The sequence below is a fragment of the Drosophila novamexicana genome, unplaced genomic scaffold, assembly GCF_003285875.2.
Source record: "Drosophila novamexicana strain 15010-1031.04,08,12 unplaced genomic scaffold, DnovRS2.1 tig00001385-arrow-arrow-pilon, whole genome shotgun sequence".
Taxonomy (NCBI): domain Eukaryota; kingdom Metazoa; phylum Arthropoda; class Insecta; order Diptera; family Drosophilidae; genus Drosophila; species Drosophila novamexicana.
In genome coordinates, this window is record NW_020824853.1 from 397718 (window position 1) to 422930 (window position 25213).

A 25213-nucleotide genomic window follows, 5' to 3' on the forward strand; every position below is an offset into this window, starting at 1 on the left:
TCTGCCAGCTTTGCATGTAGTAGAATATTTACGCCTATTTAACTAATACACATTAATTGACGCACTCGACAGATTTTGCCGAAACAATTGTGAATTCAGGCAGATTAGGAGAGCATCATCAATAATAATTTGTGGTCTAAGCGCAGTCTTACAGCAGCTCAGCCTCTGGATTATAAAATATTAAACAAGCTGAAATACGTTTCGCCTGCAGGTGAAACGAATTAACCTCAGACCAAGCACATGCCCAATGCCAATCCCAATCCCAATCCCAGGAACTTGCTGGAATACGAAAACCCTTGCTTACAAATTTTCAGTTCTGGGCGTGACGCCGCCAAGTGTCTTAAGTCCGCACTTTGGGTCCAAACTGATGAGAATTAAAGATGCGCCCAACCCCCAGATAGCAGGCCCCGTACGCCGCACCCCGCTGTCGACTTAGGGGGCAGCCAATAGCAATTCAAGTTCATCCACGCAGCTTCAGCTCTGACAATGGGCCAAATTATGCGCGAAAAGTGGCGGCCAGACGTGCTCCGTTCCTGGCCTCAGACAGAGTCGCACCAGCCCCCCGCTGCCCCCGCCGCCGGGCCTGGTTAGGTGGTTGTTCAACGTCCAGTTGGCCATAAAAAAAACTTTGCCAATACGCGACGCTGCAAACATGGATAAATTATGCCGACGCACTCGAGTGCTTATTGTGCCAGCCGACCCCGCGCAATCATCCCCCTGCAATGCCATCGAGTGCTCCGCCCATGGCAGACAGTATTTTTTTTTTTTACCCTCCTTTCCCCTTGGCAGCTCCCATGTTGCCGTCAATACAAGTTGGCCGCCGTTTTGTTTGCCATATTCAAAGTCATAAATCATAAAACTGCTCGAGAATATTTTATCATAATCACATCAGGAAACGAAGGCTCGTTGCCAGGGCTCGGGGGCGGCGTGTTGGGTGGGGCGGGGGTCTTGCTGTGACTCGATTTCGATTTTGTTCAATAGAAAAAAATGACATTATCCATATTTTTAGCGTTAAGTGTTGTTGTTGTTGCTTTTGTTGCTGCTGGAGCTTTTAATTTGTGTTTCGCCCTCGTTTTGCGTTCTGCATTTGACAAGCGACTTTATCAAGGGGCGTCTAATGCATGAGCACTGCGCGGGTGTTGCATAATTTAAGGGGCACACACAGGCATACATTCGGGACACACTCTTTGGCCTGCCAAATTGCATATGAAAGTCAATAAATATTTTTTGCACAACTGTACAAATCACATTAGGCTCGAGTCGCGCTCATTAGGCATTCAGGCGGGCGGCTTTAACAAATGCATGTGCCCCGGCAACGCCCACCGTGCGCCACGCCTACTTCGCAGCTTATTAAGTGCCTTTCATGTAACTTGGACTTCTACTCGCTGCCCTAATAAATACACATTTCAAGTTTTTTTTCGCAAGAAGCAAAAAATCATAGCATACGTTCGAGGGCGCGCGAGCCCGCAGCGAATTCCATATTTATAGTAATTAATTTCAGCTAATAAATCTTTTTAACTTCAGTTATTATTAGCTCGCTTGGTCACATAACGTGAAAATGTTATTAGAATATAAGCTTTAAAAACTGAATATAGTGATGTGCTCAAGTCATGTTTTTAACATAAACATCATATTTAAATGAGAAGACATTTATTTCTGCCATCTTGGTCTCCACAATCTTTTCATCCTTGACTAGCTTTGCTTGAGCCCAGATTCATCCGTTCGCCTTTTATAGCCTAGCACATTGCAGTTGCATAACATTCACGTTAACTTCATATTGAATCTCGTAGCCCGCCAGATCAATCTTAACATTCGTTCGTATATCTAAACCAAAGTTTCCAGGCTGAAATACGTACTTCAGTAAATGTGAAATATTATGTATTAGCATTCTTAGAATGCCATAGACACAATTGTTTAACCATTTCGTGCAGCTTTCCGGCGATGTTTCCAACACTGTAGAAGCTAAGTGTCTTATCAGTACATTGAAAGGATGTATCGATAATAATAAAAACTCTCGAAATGCTTATCAATTCACATCGATGTTATCTCAAACCTGTGTTGAATAAGAGGCATTACTTGAAATTACTTTTGACAGAGATATTTAAAAACGAGTTTGAGGCATATCGAATGGAAAAACTATTATATGTGATGAACATTTTCAAAGTATAGTAAAAAGTTAAGGCAGTGAGCTGTGAACCAATCAATCAATCAGCCAGTCAGTCAGTCAATCAGTGGGGACAAATATACACATCTATATACCAATAGAAAATGCATTGATGAGCTGCCTTTAAATAAATGGCCTCAGCTTGAATCTGTTCATATTTAGTTGTTTGCGTCAATTTGTGGCAAACGCATTTATGCAGGGCAAATATGCAAATGCATTGTTCAATTATCACCTCATTAGCTGCTGCATTCAAACTGTTTGACTAATTGACAAAAGTGGCTCTCGAGCGACCCAAGGGAAACCGAACCCAAAGGCCAAGCCGCAACCCACAGCAGCACTTGAAGCACTTTGAGTGTTGTTTGCCTTTGTTGCTGTCCATGTTGTTGTTGTTGTTGTTGTTGTTGTTGTTGTCGTTGCATGAGGCGTAAGCAAAAAGCAGACACACATAAACACAGCAAAAAAGCAACAAGAAGGTAGAGTGGCAGCGGCTTGGGGCAGGTCGTGGCTAAATCCAAAAAAAAAATATTAATTAAATTAAAACCACAAAACCAAGCCCGCAAATATCCGCACACACAAAATGTTGTAATCACGATTTATGCTGAGTTGGTTATTTACACTTTGCACTTAATGTACACACACACACACGCACACTCTTTCACTCACTCACACATACACACACACACACACACATGAATTCGGAATGCATGTTGCACACGTTGCGCGGCGCTTTTTGCATGTTTAGCAGAAAATAATATGCAAATTATGCAATTATTTTAGCTCTATGTATATGTGTGTGTGTGTGTGTGTGTGTGTGTGTGTGTGTGTGGCTGTCCCACTCCCACTCGGCTGTCTCTCCCTTTTTTTCCGTCTGTGCGTGCGTGTGTGTGTGTGTGTGTGGCAGGTGCAACGTGACCAACACACTGGACAACTGCAGCGGCAACAAAAACAGCAGCAACAGCAGAAGCAGGCACTTTGCCTGATTGCTCCCGTCTGCTGCACGTCGGCCTCCGGACTCTAATCGCTTTGCATGGTAGCCAAGGGGGAGGCGGGGGTTGGTTGCTTGTCAGTATGCAGCAAGTCGGCTTTGGTTAGTGCTGCTCTAAAGCGGCCCTGATTTCTGCCAGATCGTTTGCCAACTTTCAGCAGGCAGCCATCGAGCTAGCAACTTGGTCGTTGTCCTGCTGCCGCCTTGTCCTGGTCCTGCTGCTTGTCCTGGTAGCCGTTGTCGTGGTCGTTGTCGTCCTGCCAGACAACCGCACTCATTTCCTTTGTTGTTCTCGCCCTGCTGCTGTTTGGCACTGCATATTGTTTCTTTGCACTTTGTCTGCAGACCAAGGCTCAGCCTTAGCTGCAGCCTCAGTCTCAGTTTTGGTCTCATCCACAATTGTCCACATGCTCGTCCTTGTTGTCGTCGCTGTGCCTTCAAATTTATGACAACATTTGGCCAAAACATATGTTGGCAACGAGAGCATTAGCAGCAATTGCTGCCAGTCTCAGCCCCTTACCCTCACCCCTGGATTCCCCTGAAAAACACCTACCCTCTTTGTATTTCATTTTTTGTGCTCCTGAGTCACCTCGGTGGCTGCTGCCAGGATGAGATCAGGCTTTTGTCAATTTTTGCATGACCCACTGTAATGCCATTGCACAACAAAACGGATGCCTTGTCAGTGGCATTTCTTATTTTTTCTGCTCTCTCCTTTCTCTGACATGTTACGCTTTATGGCAATTATGAAAGATTTGTTCTTTCGTATCGGAAGAGTTGACGCACGAAATATTTTATAAATTGAACAACCCGACATGACAGATGTTTTACTAGAATGTCGATAATGACCGAGCTGGAATTCCAATTTATTTATTACTTTTACAAATTCAGTTGCCCAAAATATGTATTCAAATAACATTTTCAGCCCCCTTGGCTCATATTAAGAAATCGTAGTACACTCACTAAATCAACGTTGTCATTTCCATGATTAGTTATAGCTCTTAGCACTGGCTTGAGCGCAGGTCTTAGTAGAGGAACCGGAGGAGGCCTCTGAGCTCAAAAAAGCAGGGCCAGTCAATGATTAAAAGAATGGGGAACCACGATGGAGCATAAAATAGCTTATCAGTAAAAATATGTGACTTACAGCTCGAAAGATACCCCGAAGATATGTTAATAAATTTCGGATGACTTATGTATATGTATGCAAATGGGTATGAGTAAAAGAGCTTCCAACTCAGTTTGAGCTGGAAGGACGATATTCTGCGGACTTTTAAGCAGCATAAATAAATGGTTTAGAATGCATAAATTGTTTATAATAGGTCTTAAATATGACGCAGTACCTCAGTAGTTATCCAGGCAGAGTATTTATCGAGTACAGCTCCGGGTTTTTGGCGAAGCGAGCAGCAACGAGACCGAACATCTGTTTACTTTGATTGACTTTGTAAAATTCCTGATCTTAGAGTGTCCGCCAGTTCTGGGTATATACACATTTGCTATTAATAATTCTACAAACACACTCTAACCTTTTTAAATAGTTTTTTACACAAGCACAAACTGAAATTGCCGCAATTGTCGGCAGCTTTTGTCGATCTACCCAGAAAGAATTTATCGATATATTGAACATTTTGTAGGATTTTACGATAAGTCTAATTTGAAGCCAATAGAGCAAAGCCAAAAAAGGCAAGCTGGTAGCTGCCCCACGAGTCCGCAATCGAGACAAACTTACCCTCTTAAATACATATGAAAAGCTTACACATACATAATAATAGAAGATCAGCATCGATACTATCGTTGCGTTGTTTAAGTAACACAATATCTATATGCATGTGTGCAATAGCTTACAACACTGTTCGCTAATTACGTTGTTTATGCTATTTGCCAGAGTTTGGCGTTGTAGGCAAACATGTTAAACAAATGCAATTATTGTGCATTATTTTCGCACAGTGCAGTCAGCATCGCAATGCAAGTGCACACAGATCCAGTGCAGTCAAACGCTTTAAAAAGGTGTTTACTTTGCTGGCGCAGTGCTGCCAAACGAGAGTGCTGCCAATTCAGCTATTTTCTATTTTCTAGCTGCATTTGGCTATTGTCAGCCGGAAGCAGTTCAGGCTTTAAGCTGATTTGGCTATTTTTTATGCTTCAGCTATTTTTAGTATATCTTACGTTAGATTAAGCTACTGCTCTGTAGCGGCAGTTGGCAACACTGGCTCAGAGGGCACTAGCCCTCTCTCTTTCGCCCTCCCTCGCTCGCTTGTTGTTGGCTTTTTATGCGCTCTTCATTAGCGGTGGCAACAATGCGGTTATGTAATATAGTGCAAATATCGCGTAACACTTGCATAAATAAATTTCAGCTACGCACACATGTGTGTGCATGTGCGTGTGTGTATGTGTGTGTGCGTATTAGAAAAGGCAAATCGCATTAAATGAGCATTAGCGCATTGTTGGTTTTGTGCAGCCGCCACGCCCACTGCTCAACAGCCCAAATTTAAATTTGTTGAGGCCCGCGACGCTATTTACAATTTGTGTTTTTTTTATCATATTTTTTCTGTTTTTTTTTTTTTTTGTATTGTTTTTGAACACGCTTTGATCTTCAAGCTGAGTGACCGTGCTGCGGGTCAACGTTTAAGCGCGCGTCGGTGTGCACTTCAATAAATTAATTTAAAGTTTAATTAAAAAATTGGTCTTTATTTTCAATTAGCGCACGGCTTCCTGTCCCTATCCCTGACTAAGACTAAGACCAAGACCAAGACCAAGACCAAGACCAAGACCCGACCCCGCACCCGCAATCGCTCCCATTTCGCTGCGCAGCTAAAGTGCCGCCCTTCTTCGCCCGCTTCTTCTTAATTAATTAAGCAAATTAAATTTATGCATGGGCCAGCAACAACAACAACAACAACAACAAAAGCAACAACATGAATAAACGTAAGAAGCATGGCACAATAATTATCAATAAAGCTGCCGTTTCTACCTTTTTTGCAACAGCAACAGCAGCAGCGGGACAGGGAACAGGGAACAGGGGAGGAGGAGCAGCTGGAGCTGGAGCTGGAGCTGGAGCAGCACAACAATGGCTATTAACTTACATTGCCCAACAAGTGCGAGCGAGCAGCTGCAGACAATAAGCGGGGCCACGAGTTGCTTGAGGCAACCAGGCAGTCAGCAGGGGGCGGGGGGCGGGGGGTCGCCCCATTCACGTAAAAGAAACATTAACGCGGCATCTCTGGTGGACGCCCGCCTCCAAGCAGCCGGCCGCACGACCGCCAGCAAAACGCCTCACGCTCGCTTGCTCCCAAAGCTTGTTAGCCTCAGCCCAAGGAGCTGGCATTCAGCACGTGACCTGGAACCGAGTTCCGTTTCGACTGGGGCAGCGGCACCTCTTGCCGGCGCCTACTGGTAAACGTGTCACCATTTCGACTTGCATGCAAAGTGCCCAATCCCAGCGTCAGGTCCTGCTCCCGCTCCAACTACTGCTCATGCGCCGGCTTCGTGCAAAAGCCAAAAGGTGAAACAGGTGAAAGCTTCTTGCTCGTCTCAGGGGCTCATTCTTTGGCTCTTACACAGCTTCCTTTGAGTTGAATAGAACTGACATCGCCCTGGTCATGCGGGTCACATGCCCCAGCTACCAGCCAGAGGCGCTGTGCAAGGGGCACAGATGGGCAAAGAAGGGTAAAACATATTTTCGTTTTTCAAGATACCCTGACTTAAATATGTTTTGGTATTAAAACGCTTCAAATCCATATGTCTGCTAGGGTATGTAAGCTTTGGCATACCCTTCCCCTTTAGTTATTTCGGATTTGTTTTAGTATTTCTTAAGTTAGCCACGGACTTAAGTTAATGCGGACTGAGAAGACAAAAAGTAGTTCTGGCTTTTTATAAATTAATTATAGGTTATTGTATCTCCATTCGAAGAATACAAAATTGGATGCTTTTTTCATTTAACATAACCTATTATATAATATATTATTCCCTTTCGTCTCTCCCGACTAGTTAATACATATTTATGTTTCATTCCATTTCCTTTATTGATCCCTTTTAGTCTAAAAGTTAACGTTTGTTGAACAGATCCCCCATTTCGCCGGCCATGCGGTAGCATAAGGTCTCAACTAGTGCTGGCAGCTGGCTGCTGGCTGCATACATCAACATGTATCCAAGCTGAACTTCGGTCTTTCATGTCCATTAAGGTGTCTCAGGTAGCGCAGGCAAAGGATCTCCAATGCCAGTCGAAAGGTGTCCAGGCGTCTAGATTGCCGTTGCCTTTGCCGCTGCTGCTGCTCCGTTCGTGCCTCCGTGTCAGTCGAGCGGGACAACTTAATTTCCGCCTAGATTTCAATAAAAAAAAAACAACAAGAACAACAACAACAGTTGCTGCTGCTGCTGCTGCAATGAATTTTAAAATATTCATAAGTGTGTGGACGTTTGTCGTTTGTGTGTGATAAGTGCTCGAGTTGGGCGCATGCTGCCACCTGAGGTCGAAAGGTATTGCAGCCTGATGCACTAATTGCTGCCACACCCAGCAGCCCAGCAGCACGCAATGTGGGTGAAATCAATGGCAACAAAAGCTACCCCAACTCTCCTGTGCTGCTAGCCCCTGTCAGCTGTAATGAACGTTCAAGTCGTTGGCTACCCAGTAGCTGCCACCTCTGTTTGCCACCCGCTTCACTGGTATTTGCCACGCTGAAACAACTGGCAGCAGCAATTAGAAAATGTTACCAACTTAGAAATGCGTGGCGTCTGACTAAATGGACGTTAATGGCCAGCTGGCAACCAACTAATAGCATCAACATCAGCAGCAACAACAACGACAATAATAAAATTATCGCTAGAGGAAGCGTCCGCAAAACATGGCGACGGACCCTTTTTCGAATTGCTCATACGCCCAGGTGGCTGCGAGCCGACAAACAGGCAGAACAGTCGGTGGGATCGGGCTTTGTAGGGGGCTGGAGCAGGGTAGATTGCCATCTAGGCACATTAAAATTAAATTGCAAATTAAACATCAAAGTAGTTCATAGTGAAATGAGTTCATAATCGGATTTGACGACTTGTGAAATGGTTTTAAATGACGGCCACCACGATACATGGGGGCTGCCAATTGCCGCGGGCCAGCACTTAACAAAGTCCGCTGAGTGGCATTGCGGGGCCTGTCAAACAGTATACAGTAAAAACTTGTTACGCATGGACATGCAGGCAAAGAAACTAACTAGTTTAAAACTGAATGACAGACTAACTTTTAATGTAAGCAACTATTGAAATTCATTTCAAAACTATTTCCAGGACTGACCTCTATTTTACATGTGCACTGAACGTATGTGTCAATTACAGCATATTATTTAATGAGAAACATTTTTACTTTTATGTTGTTATCTTTTCGCACATCCCAAGCACAGTAAATAATTTAAAATATTTTTCAAATTTAGTTTTAGCATATATAGGAAAAGTTTGTTAATATTATTCATTTTAGTATTATTATCATTATAACTAATATTTTAATTCTTAATATTAATATTATTGTTATTATTAGCTTTATTATTTTAATTCTTTTAATATTATTATGTAAGCTCTAGTTGTAAGAACTCTTGTCGATTAATTTAGTACATTAGTAATCGATATATCGATACACCAAATGACGTTATTGCACACTGAACATTTAAAAATATTATTAAATTATATCTATTCAACCTCCCATTGGTTACCATAGATTTCAGTACGATTAGTAAGCCCCCAAATAGTTTTTTTTTCAGGGAAAATCATTGGCAATCCATTCTCAACTGTATTTTCATGATTATCAGCACAGGCTGCCTTCAGCTCAATGCTCATCGAATTTCTGAATTTTGATTGAATTGATGTTGATAAGTTGATCAAGTTTTTGGCACAGTGTAGGCGGACTTTGCATTTGAATTTCGCACTTCGCTGCCTCCGTTGAATGGATGGGCAGCAGTTGTAAGGGCAAGGGCTGGAAATGAGGGCGGCATAGGCTTAACGTAGGCGGGGAGAAGCGATGCCTACTCTTTTGACAGAGTGACACCTTCGCTTGGTTACACACTTTTCCCCAGTGATGCGCATTTTGCAATTTTGTAGTTGCTGGCAATACCCTGTAGCCATTCAAATTAGGCAAAGAGGTGTTCCAATGAGATTCGTTAAGTGAAGGCCAGTTAAAAACACTTATTGTAAAGTAGGTGAAGAAATCAAATTGGTTATGCATGCTCTCTTAGGAATACCTTCCCACACCCTCCCTCCTAAGGGTAAGATAAAAATTAAGTTTTATAAATTCAATATTGATGGCATTTCGCTAAGCTGGGTACACGGCATTTCCTAGTCAGACACCTTAGTTCACTCCTATTCTTAAAATCTGAAACTTTTTGATAAGTTTGAGACAAGAACTTAACATTTCTATATAACATGAGTCCCTCCCTCAAGCGTATCGATTCGGTTTTAAAAATATATGAAAATAGTGTTGTAAAATGTCGGAAAATTGCCGGGCGGCCATTTTTTAACTAACAAGCAGACAGGGTGTCTTGTGCATGACGCACTCCCAAGCAGAGCTTGGTTTTTAATTTAAAATGAGAAATAAAGCGAGTACAGGGTATCTATCAGTTGCGCTCTAGCTAGTGCCAGTGGCTGTTGTTGTTGTTGTCGGCACAGTGCCACCGCCAATAAACATTCAAAACAGAGGCATTTCGAGGCGGCCCATCATTGAGCGCTCGCGCAACTAACAAATTCTTCAAAAATCAATACGCACAACAGTTTTAGTGTGTGTGTGTGTGTGTGTGTCCGTGTGTGTGTGTCCGTGTGCTAGTGTGTGTATGGTGGGTTTCGGTGTTTGGCTTCGCTGATGTTGTCAGCTTTTCGGTGGCTGCGGCGGTCACAGCGCATGTCGACGTCCTCAGCGTCAGAGGCAGGCGACGCTCTAAAACTGTTGGTTGCGGCCTGTTCCAGCGGTTGACTGACGCGTATGCGTTATTAAATCTGCATATGGGTGCGTGTGTGTGCGTGTGTCAGCGTCGGTGTGCGTGTGTGTGCCTATGTCTATGTCTATGCGTGTGCTGACAGCAATTTGCGTATCAATATGGGCACATAATGCTTCGAAAATGATTTCCAAAATTTGCATTTAAATTAAAAATTATATTTGCAACACAAACAGATGGTCAGAGGGGGGCCGCCATAGCGGGGGCCGGGCCTTGTACGTACATGGCTGGCAAATGCATAAAAACAACGTCAAAAAATGCAAATTTTGCAAATTTTAGCTGAAATTTTATCCATTAGTTGTTTTAACGTGCGATGTGCCCCAAAAATGCGTTGCGCATACGCAACGTGTGCCCGAGCCAAGCCCAACCCAAAATGGCGCAAACACAAACACTCACCCACACACACAGACACAGACACACGCAGACTGGAATTCGAATTCGCATGTGCATATGTCAGCTGCTGTAGCTGACCCCGCCCACCCAACGCCGCCCATCAGCGACCAGCGCTTGTCACAGCTGCGGCTTTTATAGCTTCTGTTTTTGATTAGGCAACCTCGGCAACAGCGCCTGCAACAGGAATTTGGCACTGGTGCTATCAGCCGTTGTTGCATGTTGCATGGCTGGTGCGCGGCAAAAGCTGCGCAACAAGCGCCGGAAACAATCATTAGCTGATTCCGAACTAATTCTGAACGCGACGCGATCCTGAGCTCAAATCTTTCCTATTGCCTTCGCAATACCCTGTAAGCACGGAACGTTTGACGGACTATCAGGCATTCAAAGTGCGTCCGATCAGTCAAGAGAGGTATATAAGTATATGGCATCATAATATTAAGCACCATCTTTCCGCACTTACTCAACACTTTTTTAAACGCATATCGATGTGAATTGTTGGGCATTTGTAGAGTTTTCTTTCTTTCACAAGATTCCAGCTGTGTTGAAAAAAGGGTTAGCCTATTGTCACAAGGTGAACTGTGAAAAGAAAAGACAATTCCTTAAAAAGTTAATTATTGGAAAGTCGCAAGCTTAACTTGAGACAGAGAAAATTATTCTGCGCAGGCAAATATTTGTTGAATTAAGATTGATCTGACGGCCTACGAAAGTCAATATGAGGTTCATGCGAAAGCTCTGCAACTGCTGCAAGCTCTGATAGAAAAGTGTGAGGCCTATACAAATAAAGTGTAAGCCTGTGGCTAAGCATTAAATATTCTATCAACATTAGGCTAAACTAATCGGTATTACTAACTACTTAGCCTTGTACTAATACTTGCAACGATGTAGTTAGAGATGGGAGAGATATTAGTTAACGAGCTGCAGTTTCAGATAGAATTAACATGCTCGTCATTGATTTGAGCGGGTATCGATGTGTGCTAATAAGCATTACTAGATATTTCAAATTAATCGACACGTGATGTCACACTGTTGTATTTAAGTTCTCTTGTGTTGAAAACATCGTCTGACACGTGTCAGAAACTGTTAATCGACAAAAATATATAAAGAAGTTGCCGTTTAGTCGAAAGTCGTACGAAATGGATAAGAAGGTAAGTCTGCCGCGATTAAGGCATGCACAAATAAGCATTTTGTACATATGGTTCCAATAAAGGATCTTCATGTGCTCATCTGCACGGAATGCTATCACGCCTTACCGGCGCGTGCCCAGATCAGGCAGTTTGGCATGTGCGATATGTGCAAGAAGAACAATCCGGACCTACGCCAATATTTGGAGAAGTACGTATATGACTCGGAGCGCACCAAGAACTGGGATCCCATTGGGAAGCGCCTGCACAAAATATCCCAGAAATGCGAATTACTCAAGATTAAGATGGCGGCCGTCGAGCGTAAATACTTCAACAAACCGACTTTGGCTAAAACCGACGAAATGTCTGCCAGGACTGAGCAACTGCTGCCGCTCAAGAAACCAGTGCCAGGCGCAGTTAAGAAGAATGTGAACACCAAGCCAGAGCAATAATGGGGGAATACTAAGGGGCACTCACATTTGGGTTATACTAGTCGGTTGTACATTTGTGATGAATGTATGCCTTACTTTTTAAAATAAATTAAGCTTATTTAGTTGACTTAATTCTTAAGATTGAATTGGATCATTTGTGTCAATATAAAGGGTACGGATAATAGAGCTGCCAGTCGAGCTTCAGATAGAACTAGTACTCAGCCCGTGTGACTCGTCAAAGTATACTTTCGCACCTCCTCAATTAATGTATTAATTGATCCGTTTGACTGATTGATCCTTTGGGGATAGGAAGTTGCACTTTTCTGCTGCCTTTAAAATGCCCTTAAAACTCTAACAGCCGGCTGGACACCAATATACTTGTTTTTCCATTTGTGAACAGAGTATTTAAATGAAGCGACCCCGTTTAAAAAAAAAAGAACGTAATGTAACAACTGTCTTTTTCGTCAAATTTGCTCAAAATTAAGATTTTTATTTTTTGAATCAACCATCACAGAGCATTTGCTAGTCGGCACCAGTCTTACTCTCTCTCTCTCTGTCTCTTTCTCTCTCTCTGTCTCTCTCTCTCCCTCTCTCTCTCTCTCGCCCTCTCTCTCTTTCTCTGTCTGTTTCCGGTTTAATTGTTCGAATTTCATTATATCGATTCTAGTCCAAATGACAGACACTCGAACTGGGACTGCGGCCATTCGTTTGTCATTGTCTATTGCGGCTACACCTGCCACACACGCCCCGCAACTTCGCACCACACCCACACCCACATGCACACCCACTAACCACCCAATCAGACACCCAGCCATCCCGCACACTTGACTGTTTGTTCAGCGTTCGACTGTCGTCTGCGGCTGTAAATGAAGTTGTGTTTTAATTAAAATTCCAGACTTTATTTCTGTAATTATATTAACTCGCTGTTCGAATTCGCTCGCTCGGCCGTGGCAGAGGCTCAGCTTGACTCGGACTTGAGCTCGGACTCGATCGATCTGTTGGGCGGCGGGGCGGGCTGGTGCGGTGCGGTGCGGTTGGCGTTTCGGCGGCAACAATAAGGAAAAGATAAAACCATTAACGGTAAAGTGAAGAAATGTGGAAAACGTGGCAAAGGCATGCGGCAGCAACAGCGACAGCGCCCACAACCAACAGAACTCTCACAACTTTAGCTGCAGCTTCGGCTTCCTGCTCCCACCCATGCTGCTACTCCAACTCCACTGTTGTCCTGCGTCCTGCATCCTGCGTCCTGCGTCCTGCTGTGCCTCATTGGCATTGGCATCTTCTTGTGCTGCCTGCTGTCCTGCCGCCTGCAAATGGTGTTAAAATTAATTTAATTGAATGTGAAATGAAATTTGTTTTGACACACACACACACACACCCGCACACACACACACACAAAGATAGACAGTCAGACAGTCAGTTGTACAAGGACGCCTCGACTGGATTGCTGTGCATTCCTCGGCCGGCTTCGGATGTGCGTTCTTATTGTTTCCCTATCGCCAGCATCGTCGAAACAATTCAGAGCCTCATTGCAAAATGTTCTTTTTGGTTTTTTTTTCTTTGTCTATTTGGCGTCCCGCTGCTGCATTTTCCGGTGAGCAGATTCCTGCCATGGGGCTTCGGCGAGGCATACTTTAGATATTATCTCCAGCTGCAGCTTGTTAATCATTCGCCTTATGAACACCACGTTTGAAGACTTTCCATTGAACCCATGTTACAGTGGTCACTCGCAAGCGTCAACACTTTGGTACCAGGCGCGGTTCTCCTTGGCAAGAAAAACAAACAAAGAAGAAATAAATGTATAATTTATAAATCCATGTTAAAAAACTTGTCAGCTGAAAAAAGGTTTTTAAAAGAAAAATAAATATTTAAGGAAATATAATCCCGAAGACTTGTTAATTATTTTCTGTTTGAAGTTATAAAAAATTCGAGACATCTGAATTTTTATTATTCTGAAATTGATAAATTCTGTAAAATATTTATTCTAAATTTTTCATTCGTATCATTTCATTTCGTATCAAATATTATTTTCAAAGTCAAATAGATTTTTCTCTTTTTGTTTAATATCTGAAGTATCCCTTTTTGCTATTTACTTATCCTTTTTCATTCCCATTTGCATGTATATGCAATATCTCTTTTATTTCATTCTTTCGATTGTCGCTTTGTTATTTTCCTTGTTTGTTCTTTCATTGCAAGTCCCTCTATAAGTAATTTGTTTTCGCTGTTTCAATCGCATTTTCATTTTTTTTGGCTTTATGTTAATTGAAATCAAATTCATTGGTAAACAAAACGAAAAAAACAGAAACAATAATGCGGCGCACAGTTCCCATTGTCTATCTCAAACTGATTTTCTCTCTCTCTCCATCTCTCTCTTACTCTCTGTCTCTCTCTTATTTCCAGTCTCATTCCATAGGCAATAGGCCTGAATAAACATAGCTTTCGCATTTGAAATTGATAGATAAGCTAAATATACATTATATATATATCTATATATATTTATATGTATATATATAAATATTTCTGTATACACCTACATATATATTTGTTATATTGTTTGTTTAAGGGCTTATATTCTTTTTTTTATTTTATATTTGTATATTTACATTTTTTGTTATTGACTTTGGCATTTTCAATTAAATCACGTAATTGATTAACACTGAAAAATTGAAATTTTTATTTACTTTTTATTATTGCCAGGCGTCAATTCGCTCTGCTCTCTGCCCGCTTCTCCCTTTCACCATCTATTTTCTCGAATTATAATTTGTATATTATTTGTGGGGTGGCATAATCTGTAAACTCTGATATTGTTTTCACGATGAGCGAGTATATTACCATTTATATTCTCTACTGTAGTGAGAAGATATTACAACTCTAGTATTTGTGTGTAAATGGACGTAAAGAGATTAAAAACGATTTCCAGTGGACATATATTTTACTGGATAGCTTGGTTAACTTATCTATCGAGAACTGCGAAAGGTTTAGTTCCATGCGAAGCGAATCCTTTGGGGGTTTATTATGCTCTAAGCTCGTTTACAAAGTATTTTCTAGTCGAGAGGGCTTCGTTTGAAATGTTAAATGCATTTTGGAAGTACACCAAATAAGTTTTGGATTTTAAATAAATTATAATATTCGCTCTTGATAAGTGTCATTATTTATTAGCACGTTGTGTGCTTTAATTCAAAAATTATTTACATAATTTAAAACAAATAATATACAATAAATGTGTTAATTTCGATGTTCCAAGCTTAAAATGCCCTGGTAAAACATTCAATTTGTGTTAATTTTAAATCTATATCTAAGATATAGTAACCCCTATATCTCAGATATAGTAACCCGATTCAACTAGTTTTGATATTGTCTATATAAACCAAGACGAGCTTGTCTGTGCTTTCTGCTTAGCATGAGAAACTATTCATCTGGATATTTAAATACCTTTCGCAAGGATATACTTAAAACCAAGAACTATAATTGCTGGCAGCTGCAGAGAAATAGACCAAGGCGACAGGGTGCCAAATGCTGCTGAAGAGTATGCGGCCGGGCGTGTCCAGTTGTTGTTGTTATTGTTGCTGTTGCTGTTTCGTGTGAGTGCAACAACATAATTGTTGTAGCTGTTGAACTTGTTGACCAATTGGCGCCCATATTGAAGGCACGGCGCCCACATGGCACAATCAAGCCCCAGACCAATAACCATTCCCAATTGCCGTCCCGTGCGCCGAGTCACAGTTCGAGTTGCAGTCTCGTTCAGATTTGCATAATAAATGAGATACAAAAGCCAAGCGGCTACTGTCACATAGCCACTGGCCGTGTGCCATCTATAATGATGATAATAATGATGCAGATATGTTCAAACAAACACAGCCAGATAAAACCGAGAATGGAACTGGCCGCAGGACGGGGTGCGGGATCACAGAGTTCGAGGCCGAGCCGACGCCGAGGCAGACAGGTGCAAAGGGCTGTGGAGCAATGTTCAGGCTGTGAACCTGGGTTGAGGTGTGAGTTGAATACCAAAAAAAAAAATAATAAAACAAACACACACACACACACATACAATAGCTGGGGTGCATATGTTGAGTTACACACAAGCACACACACACGCACGTGGCAGGGCGTAGACGTACGACAAAACAATATGCAAATTTCGTTGCATACTTTTTGGAGGCAGCGTGAAAATCATTTCAGCTAAGCAGACACACAAATACACACACACACACACAGCTACAGTTGCTGCAGTCAGTCAGCCCAATCAAACAAATAAACAACAACAACCACAGCAGCAGCGCAACAGACAGGGACAAATGGACGTCAGCTCGGGCCAGGACAACGGCAACGGCAACATAATGCCCTTCCGGTATCCAATAAACCGACTGCACTTGGACAGGCCGGATTTCCGCTTGAATCATTGATGAGCTATTAAAGTCATTTCTATTTTGCTGTTTGTTGTGCGGCTGCTCGGCTCGTCTAACAAGCAATGCCCCTCCCGTCATTCCACACTTTCCCCTCTGCAGTCCTGTTCATATTCCTGTTGTTGTTTTTGTCATCAACAACTTTTGTCACGTTCGAATTCGGTAGTTTATCACAACGCGCTGGGGAATTTGCACTGCAAATTAAGCATGCAGCTTGCATGGGTGTTGTGCTGAGAAGGCTGAGAAGGGGTCGAAATGCCAAAAAGATGCTCATCAACAGGCAACACTGGCTCTGTGTGTGTGTGTGTGTGTGTGTGTGTGATCGATAACAGAACACTTTGAGCATCGATATTAATCGCATGGCCATTGCACGTGCAGTTTTCGCATGTCATTCATAAGCTTATGTGTCATGTTATTAAAATACTGAACGAAAAGTTTTTAAATATATGATATTAATATCAGCTGACATGTTAGTGTTTGATGTTGATTAAATATAATTACATTATTATATATATTAATTTTTGCATGCATCACAGTCGATTATGCATTCGAAATTTAATCTGTACAAATATATTTAAAATATTTAAAAGGTTTTCGCGATGTAAACTTGGCTGAAATACCTGTGTGCCAGAAATTAATGCAATATTTCTTATAAGAATGAATAAAATAAAATATATACAAGAAAAATATTTATGAAAAAGTATATTTAAAAAAAAACTCACGAATCGATAGAATAGAGCATAAGTAAAGTCATCAGTTAGTTCAGTTAGTTTCATTCAATAAACTTAATAGAGGGAATACCACTGTTATTTAAGTGCTTATTTATGGGATCAAAGGGCAATTAACATTCAGCGAGCAATCAATATACATATATCGATAACTGGGCACTTACGATAAATTTCTCCATTGTGTATGCCAAAATGGTCGCCGACTTGAAAGCACGCACACACACAGCTGCATACTCGTACACACACACAGCCCTCACAGTCCACACAGCACAGCAGGGACAGTTAGGCGTGCTTTTTGTGTGCATAATTTGATGAAAAAATTAGCGCAATGAAAATTTGACTTAAGCTGCTTTAAAAAGCCGCACACAGCGACAGAATGTGGCCATTGTTTGCTGCTGTCCTTTCGCGGCATACTTAATGAAACTCGACCTGGGAGTTGATCAGACACTGGACGCGGTACACGAGGGACGACCTGTTCGATTGCTAAAAAGCTTAAGAGACCGACAATTGAATCGGTGCTGCCCACTAATATACCCTATATCCTGCACCCTTTGAAAATTACCGAGAGAATAGCTGCGAAGCCTGCAGATCAACAGTCGAGTCGATAATTATCATTCAGTTTACGATATCTGCAGCCCTAAATCGATAAATATCGAGGTGTTTTTTTTTTAACAAACCTGTAAGTTCTTGCTTGCCACTCCATCTGTTTTGAAAGCCGAGAAATATAAAATGTTTAGTGAAGGGTAACTGTTAGTCGTTCGCTATCGACTGATGTTCCACAAAGTTGCCGTTGCTGCGGATGTTGCAGGAGGACGTGGCAATTGCCACGACGACAGCGTCGACGTTGACGGAAATGAAAAGATAATTTACCCGCATGTTTAAACATCAGCATGTGGCACACCCACACGCACAGGCGGAACCAGCGCCAGGACCAGGGTCTGGAACTGAGACTTGGCGCTGCATGGAGTTGGCGTTAGGTCATCATCGAGCCGCTAATGCTAATGCTGGTTATCTGTCTATCCATCAGCTGGCCATGTTATGATGTAAATGCCAAGCCACTCGACTGCTGCCACTGATGATAATGGCCACCACAATGCTCCGGCTCCGACTCCGACTCCAGCTCCAGCTCCAGCTCATGCTCCAGCTTTAGCTCTATCTACGGATCCGGCAGCGACTCCTGTTGGATGCAAATATGTCGCTGCCTGTCTTGTCATTGGGCTTTGCAGCCGGCAGACGACGCTGCCAAACATTTAGTCTGTCTGCGACACACACACATACACACACACAGATACGCACACGCCCGCACACACACAAACTTATTGTTCTTAAACATCTGAGCATGAATGAATGACTACGCCGGCAACTGGAACTGCGTCTGGAACTCTGGCATGGGAATGGAATTGGTATCGGCAATGGAAATGAATATGGGTATGGGTATAGGTATGGGATTGGCAACTGGGGCATGGGCACTCCGACTGGGGCGGCCCTCTGAGCTGCGCTCTGGTTATATTTGAATGCCAAGTTGCCAGTTGTCACAAAGTGAGTGAAATATAGCCAAAATGTCAAATGTCAGCGAAAGACATTATTACTGGCTAGTTGATCCGTTGTCTCCGTCTACTGCTGCCCCTGTTGCCCGTCTCGGCCACATCGTGGCTGTTGCCCTGCTCCTTGTCATACGCCTCATCCTTGTACGGATTGTCGCAGTCTGCTAGCGTGCAAGGCACAGATAATCGATACGCACACGCACTGCAGTCTCTATGTGTGCGTGTGTGAAGCTGGAGACTGGCAGTCGAGACCATGTCAGACCATCCGCCACCATCGCCGTCATCATGTGTGTGTGCTCTGTGGGCTTTAAGACTTCAAGCAACTGCGAGCCGATTCTTTACCTTGTCTGCCTTAACAAGAATACAAATGCAATTTAATCTTAAAACAAGAACAACATTAAATGGTGTACCATATTGGAAAGGACACTAGTTGATTCATCCAAAAGCCTTAATACAAGAAACAAGTAGTGCAATTAAATATTTTAACATATGAAGCTTTAAATTTTAAACAGATAAGTTTTCATTTAAAAGCTTTTAGTCCAAAATAAACGAAGTGAAAAAGCTTCCAGGCCTTTAAAAAAAGGCCTCGAGCTTTAAGCAGCTTGCTACTTTCAAGAGTTTGCAAAGCTTCCTTATAATGCAGGTAGCTTTACACGCGTGATAGAGCTCTAACTTAGAAAATCTTAACTTAGTTGCAGCAATACATGTAATCCGGTCGGAGTGCTTTGAAAACTTTACAATTACTTAAAGTCCATTGCAGCTGTATTTTTAAAGCTTGTAAAATTTCTCCCTGCGAGCGTTTAGTTGTTTTTAAGATATATTGTAATAATGAAGCTTTAAGCTTTGAGAGTAAAGTGTTATTTGCTGTTAAAGTCAACTTCAAATCGGCAACTTATTACAATTTAATCGTTAGCTTCAAAAATTGTAGCCATAACTGTAAACTTAAATTTGTTGTTAAAGCTTTCATTTTATTCGAGTGGTGAGCACACATAGGGAATCGATAGCCCGCAATGGAAAAGCTCTGCGATAACGAGGCGCGCGAGTCCTTTGTGGGCGACTACAAGCTGGAAGGCCAGTTTGATAGCGGCTCCTTTGGGGACATCTATTTGGCCAAATCTCTGTACACCGGCGAGCGCGTGGCCATCAAAATGGAGAAGGCTGGCATCCAGCATCCGCAGCTGGCCTATGAGTATCGCGTGTACAAGGCAATACGTCCTGCTCTGGGCCTGCCGCACATTCATTATTTCTGCGAAGAGGACGACTACTGTGCCCTGGTCATGGAGCTGCTGGGGCCGTCGCTGAACTATTTGTTTGAGTTCTGCAGTCGGGCCTTTACCATGAAGACTGTGCTGATGGTGGCGGATGAGATGCTGCTGCGCCTGGAGCAGGTGCACGGGCGTGGATTCGTACATCGGGACATCAAGCCGGATAATTTTCTGATTGGTCGCGACCTCACCTGCAAACGCTTGCATCTAATTGACTTTGGGCTGTCCAAAAAGTACTGGGATCCCATAACCTATGTCCATATACCCTATCGCGAGAATAGCAGTCTGACGGGCACCGCACGCTTTGCGTCCGTCTCCTCGCACGAGGGCTTGGAACAGTCGCGTCGCGATGATCTCATCTCCGTTGGCTATGTGCTCATCTATTTTCTGCGGGGCAGCCTGCCCTGGCAGGGCATAAAGGCCACCACAAAGCATCAGAAATATGAGCGCATCTACGAGATGAAGCGTTCCATTAGCAACGAGGTCCTCTGCCAAGGATATCCCAGCGAGTTCACCATGTACCTCAACTACTGCCACAAGCTCGGATTCGATGCCAAGCCGGACTACAACAAGCTGCGCAAGATGTTCCGCCAGCTGAGCAGCAAGCTGTACATTAAAAAGGACCAGATCTATGACTGGGAAAGGCTCACCCTGAACTACCATCGCAACCAGGCCAATCCCGGCACAGGCAAGCGCGTGCCGGCAGTCAAATGTCAGCCAGATGATGGCCTCAGCGGTTATCCCATTGTACGCAATGAAAAGTGCAATTATTGGCCTTAGCGAACTAGTTTTAAAACGGAACTAACAGAATGGAAAACACGGAGTACAGAAACTAGCAAATCGTTGACAAGAGCAAGACTCCCAAAGTAGATCTTCAGACGAGCCTTGAAGGAGTTGAGAAAGCTGCACGTGATCTGGTTCCCTTAAATATTCTTGACTTTGAATATAAAACGTAGATTGCAATCGGTGTCTGTATGCGAGTACTCTGTGATAATGAACGCCAAATTCTATAAATAAATAGTACATTTTAAACGTATTTTTAAATAGTTGCTGAACTTGTTCCAAAGTATAGTCGCGATACTCGTTGGGATTAGCGAACTAGATCATTGGTGAACTTCTTACAAACGGAAATCGGTGAATGCCCTTTGGCGCTAACGCTAAACTTGTTATATTTCTGGAATTTCTGCAAAGTATATTTATTAGTCATAGATTATATTGTACATAGTTCATGTAAATTCTCCACCTCGTTAAGTTTATTCAGAAATACCAGGCTGACCGTTCTAATCGACAATTTAGAACCTGCTTGATAAAATCAAGAAACTGTTCTAGTTATTTATTATGAATGAATGCTTAAAAGTAACGAGTTTTCCTAATTTCCATACAAAAACTAATTTTTCAACCGACTCGGATAAAGCAATATGATGAAATTGTCCGATGTTGATTGGACTTTGCTAATAATAAAGAACTATCTTTAAAAGAATGTGTTCTAAGTAAAAGCTCAATGATTGAAATATTGAAATATTTACTCGCCTGTTGATAGATCGTGAATAAATATATTGATTTATGTACATATATATGTATATATATATATATTGGTGGTAATTTTCTCTGAAAATAGTGTAAGGTAAAAATGGGAGCTGCATTTAGAGCAGCAATGCCACGCCCATTTGAGCGTTGTATGGGCGTATAAATAGATAGAAGAAAATCAAAAACACATTCGAATGTTGCCATAGTTCCAGCACACTCAACAAACACTTGGCCAGAGTGTGGGGCAAGCGAGGGGCGAGACAGAGGTGGAACAAATGCCTGAGGGGCGTTGGTCGAATGCCCAGCGACGCTTCAGCGGCGACAGCTAATAAAAATTGTCCAGTTTTTCCGATTTGAGAGATGACGAGAGGGATAGAGAGAAAGAGTGGGAGGATTGGGGAGGGGGAGAGACAGAGAGAAAGAGAGAGAGAGAGCGGCAAATAGAGCAATTTAAATTGGAACGTGATTATGCAAACGTTTGCGCAGCTTAACTCAAGTGGCGCTCCGTGCCGCTTGGCCAGTTGCCGCTGCTCCACACACACACACACACACACACACACACACACACACACACACACACATACACGCACATTCTTGCCAATGGATAAGACTAGGTGGGAACGGGAAAGGGGTGGAGGGGCGCGTGAACTGGAAGTGCTGTTGGTCATGCATTACAAGTCTTAAATCAATTGTTAAGGGCATGTGGGCAACAACTCCAGGGAAAGCGAGAGAGGCAGGCACACACAGACACACGCACGCACACACGGAGCAGTTGCAGCAAGGATAACATTTCAGTTGACCATTAACCAGGCTGAAAGCATTCAAAGCTCTTGAGTGGCCGAACTACCAAGAGTTGCCAACAAAATCAATAAACTAGATAAGGAAGAGCCCCAGACCTTACTGCAGCCAGTCGAAGAGGCGCCGCAGCGCAGGCCAACGCAGCGCCAGATGCTCGAGGGCAAGGAGTAATCCGGCGAGGGTCATTAGAGCCCCATAGCAGTGATAGAGGCCGCGCAGCATGCCGTTGGTGATGCGCGTCACGCGCTCCATGTTGTTGCTCATGTCGACAAAGGTGACGGGCAGGTAGCGTCGTTCGATGTGGGAGAGGACGCCCGAGCTGAGCAGCTGTTCGATTTTGCGATCAAAGGAGAACTTGAAGATGGAGTTGTTGGGAAAGTAGATGACCAGCTGATACAAATAGATCGGCTCGCGCACATGGGTTAGATGGCTGCTCTTCTGATGCAAGCGATTCCAATGGGCCAGATTATTGATCAGAGAGATGGTCGCCAGGCGCTCCCCCTTCGCCGCCTGCTGCACCTGCTGATAGCGCTGCGAGAAGTTGCCATCCATCACGCGGGTCATCTGGCGAGGATAGAAGTCATGATAGCCCGTGCTGATTAGCGTATAGTTCTGCTGCAGCAATCCGGCCAGACCGTGTGGCAGCGTCTGATGCTGCTGCGTGCGCAGCACATCGAATAGCTTCGCCTGGTAGGCGCACCGAAGCACCAGGGTCAGCAGCAGCCAGTTGGCCAGCAGGTGACGCAGAAAGCCGCTTACCGGCAAACGCTGCACGGGCACCGCATTGCCAACGGATGTGGCCAACAGGTTCTCCAACGGATGCTTTAGGCGCCAGCGCGTCCGCATGCATCGGGTACAGATCAGAGCCGCCAGCAGCGTGCCCAATAGGCAGAGCCAAACTAAGCGGCCAAAGGGGCGCATCATTTGGCCAAAGGGCCCAGAAAAATGTTCCATGCGCACCACAAAGATAAAATAGCTCTGATGATACACCACTGAGGTGGAGAACTGCAGGCGACGCTTATCCGAGCCGCTGAAGCCGCCAATAGCCAAATCCGCCTGCCCCGAAGCCAGCTGGGGGCGAAAAAAAAGAAGAAAAGAAATTCTCTTATTTAGTAAGACCATATTATAAACGTGCACAACAGATAATGCTGTGCACAATCCTTTTCGAGTGTTAAACTAAAATTTACAATATTTTGTATTCCATTTTCTCCGCCGAACATTCTCTAGACCTAATAAAATCGCTGCTATCCATTCCCAGCTATGAGTACGGGCATAGCTTCCCGGACAGATAATGTATTTTTCATAAGTCGAACCTGCAAAAGTTGCGGACTCACCTGTGCGAAGCAGCCGTTCATAGTGTCAGCAGTAAAGATCTCGCTCTTTTCCATGGGTATCTTGAGATGAATGCGGAAACGCAGCGCTCGCGCCAGCAGACTCAGCAGCTCCCCATCAATGCCGCGCAAGTCTTGCATATCGATCAGCGCACCCTCCTCTGGCAAAGCGGCGCCATCTGCCGTTCGGTACATGAAGTGCGGCGGCAACTGATGTCCGGTCACATTGAGCGCACAGTGGCTCAGATTGGTGAAGCGTGTGGGAAACAGTTGCGGATGCAGAAGCTCACCATTGGCCAAGAAGAGGTTGCTCTGGTAGGCATGTATTCCCGGCTCGCAGTGCTCGCGGAACAGTCTATAGGCATAGAGGGCGATCACGCCACTGTATTGCTGCACCAGGACCACCACATTAATAACGCGCTTCCGGAGGGCCACATGGCAGATTTTTCCCACCGATTGCCGCAGATCTGGCTCCGAGAGACGAGTCGTGAGCACCACCAGAAAGTAGAACTCCCGTTCGTGCAGGCGGTACGTATAGTTCAGATAGAGTTGCCTAAATAAGAAAGAAAAGAATAATAACATTTGGTTATGAAATATGGGAGAAATAGATATCAGGTTAAAGAAGAGATATGGAACGAAGTAAGGTAAATAGAAAGAGAAAGCGAGAGGGGGATGGAGAGACAAGGAGAGAACAGTAAGAGGGTGCAGAAATGAGAAGATAACGGAACAAGGAAAAGTAAGGGGAAGAACAGGAAGAGGTTATTTCCAAGCCAACTATGGTAAACCCAAATCCGAAACTAGTTCATTTACTCACTCAAAAGCTCTCGCCTCATTCACCACGAAGAGCGTGTAGTCCCAGGGCTGCTCATCGGAGGCGCCCCTGTTGAGGAGCAGTGTCATGTGCATCGCCAGCTGCTGCAACAGCTGGTCGATAAGCTGCCGCTGCTGATGATCCCTTCCATTGCCGCACTGAAGGCAGTGCCGTCTCACGACCAGCGTATTGATCCTTGTGGCAATGTAGCGACTAGCCACATGCAAAGTGGCCTGTGCCAGTTTCTGCATGTCCCGATCGACAGTCGGCAGGCTGAAGCGCTGGCCCCGTGACAGACTCAGGCAGCAGCCAAAGAGTAGCAATAGGCCAGCGTGCCGCATGTGGACGTCGTTCCGAGTTGAATGGCGGCCAGGACACGCCGCAGGGTACAACAACGCCACCCAGGCGCTAATGTAATTGCAGTCGATTGTGCTGATACGTTTTAATGAAATTGAGTTGATAATTTTGACTAATTTGCAGCAATTGGAGCTGATGCCCATAAGTGAGGTTAGATTAGAGTTAGGCTACGTTCAATAGGGTGGGGCTATGCCAGGTTATGTCAGGTTATTTGAGGTTATGTACGGTTAGGTTTGGACAGGGTAAATTGAAATTAAGCGATTGGTGCTATAATTGCACTCAAGTTTTTTATTAAGCTGATAGTTTTGGTTGGTTGAAAGCCAACGGATATCAAGCGAATGCAGTTCTTAAATATATGCTATCAAGTTGTCAAGTTGTCAAGGTTTAGTTTGTAAAAGT

At 43.7% G+C, this 25213-nt stretch overlaps 3 protein-coding genes across 3 annotated transcripts; 2 read left to right on the plus strand and 1 right to left on the minus strand.

Annotated features, from left to right (window-relative positions):
• The first annotated feature begins 11529 nt into the window (after positions 1–11529).
• On the plus strand, positions 11530–12164 carry LOC115767377. The gene is made up of 2 exons (XM_030711637.1): positions 11530–11643; positions 11706–12164. The coding sequence occupies exons 1-2, from the start codon at positions 11632–11634 to the stop codon at positions 12069–12071; spliced, it is 378 nt and encodes a 125-aa protein (XP_030567497.1). The 5' UTR covers positions 11530–11631; the 3' UTR covers positions 12072–12164.
• Positions 12165–19612: 7448 nt separating this feature from the next.
• On the plus strand, positions 19613–21026 carry LOC115767352 (casein kinase I). The gene has a single exon (XM_030711604.1). The coding sequence runs from the start codon at positions 19736–19738 to the stop codon at positions 20768–20770; it is 1035 nt and encodes a 344-aa protein (XP_030567464.1). The 5' UTR covers positions 19613–19735; the 3' UTR covers positions 20771–21026.
• A 1388-nt stretch (positions 21027–22414) lies between these two features.
• On the minus strand, positions 22415–24798 carry LOC115767336. The gene is made up of 3 exons (XM_030711586.1): positions 24461–24798; positions 23650–24199; positions 22415–23386 (listed from the first exon to the last, which is right to left on the minus strand). The coding sequence occupies exons 1-3, from the start codon at positions 24796–24798 to the stop codon at positions 22415–22417; spliced, it is 1860 nt and encodes a 619-aa protein (XP_030567446.1).
• Between the last annotated feature and the right edge of the window lie 415 nt (positions 24799–25213).

Excerpts from the sequence above, each read along its gene's own strand:
- LOC115767352 (XM_030711604.1), top strand. The coding sequence starts at position 19,736 with ATGGAAAAGCTCTGCGATAACGAGGCGCGCGAGTCCTTTGTGGGCGAC.
- LOC115767336 (XM_030711586.1), bottom strand. The coding sequence starts at position 24,798 with ATGCGGCACGCTGGCCTATTGCTACTCTTTGGCTGCTGCCTGAGTCTG. Across the intron at positions 24,200-24,460 it reads AATGAGGCGAGAGCTTTTGA|GCAACTCTATCTGAACTATA; the intron begins GTGAGTAAATGA and ends TTTCTTATTTAG. Across the intron at positions 23,387-23,649 it reads TGAACGGCTGCTTCGCACAG|CTGGCTTCGGGGCAGGCGGA; the intron begins GTGAGTCCGCAA and ends TTTCGCCCCCAG.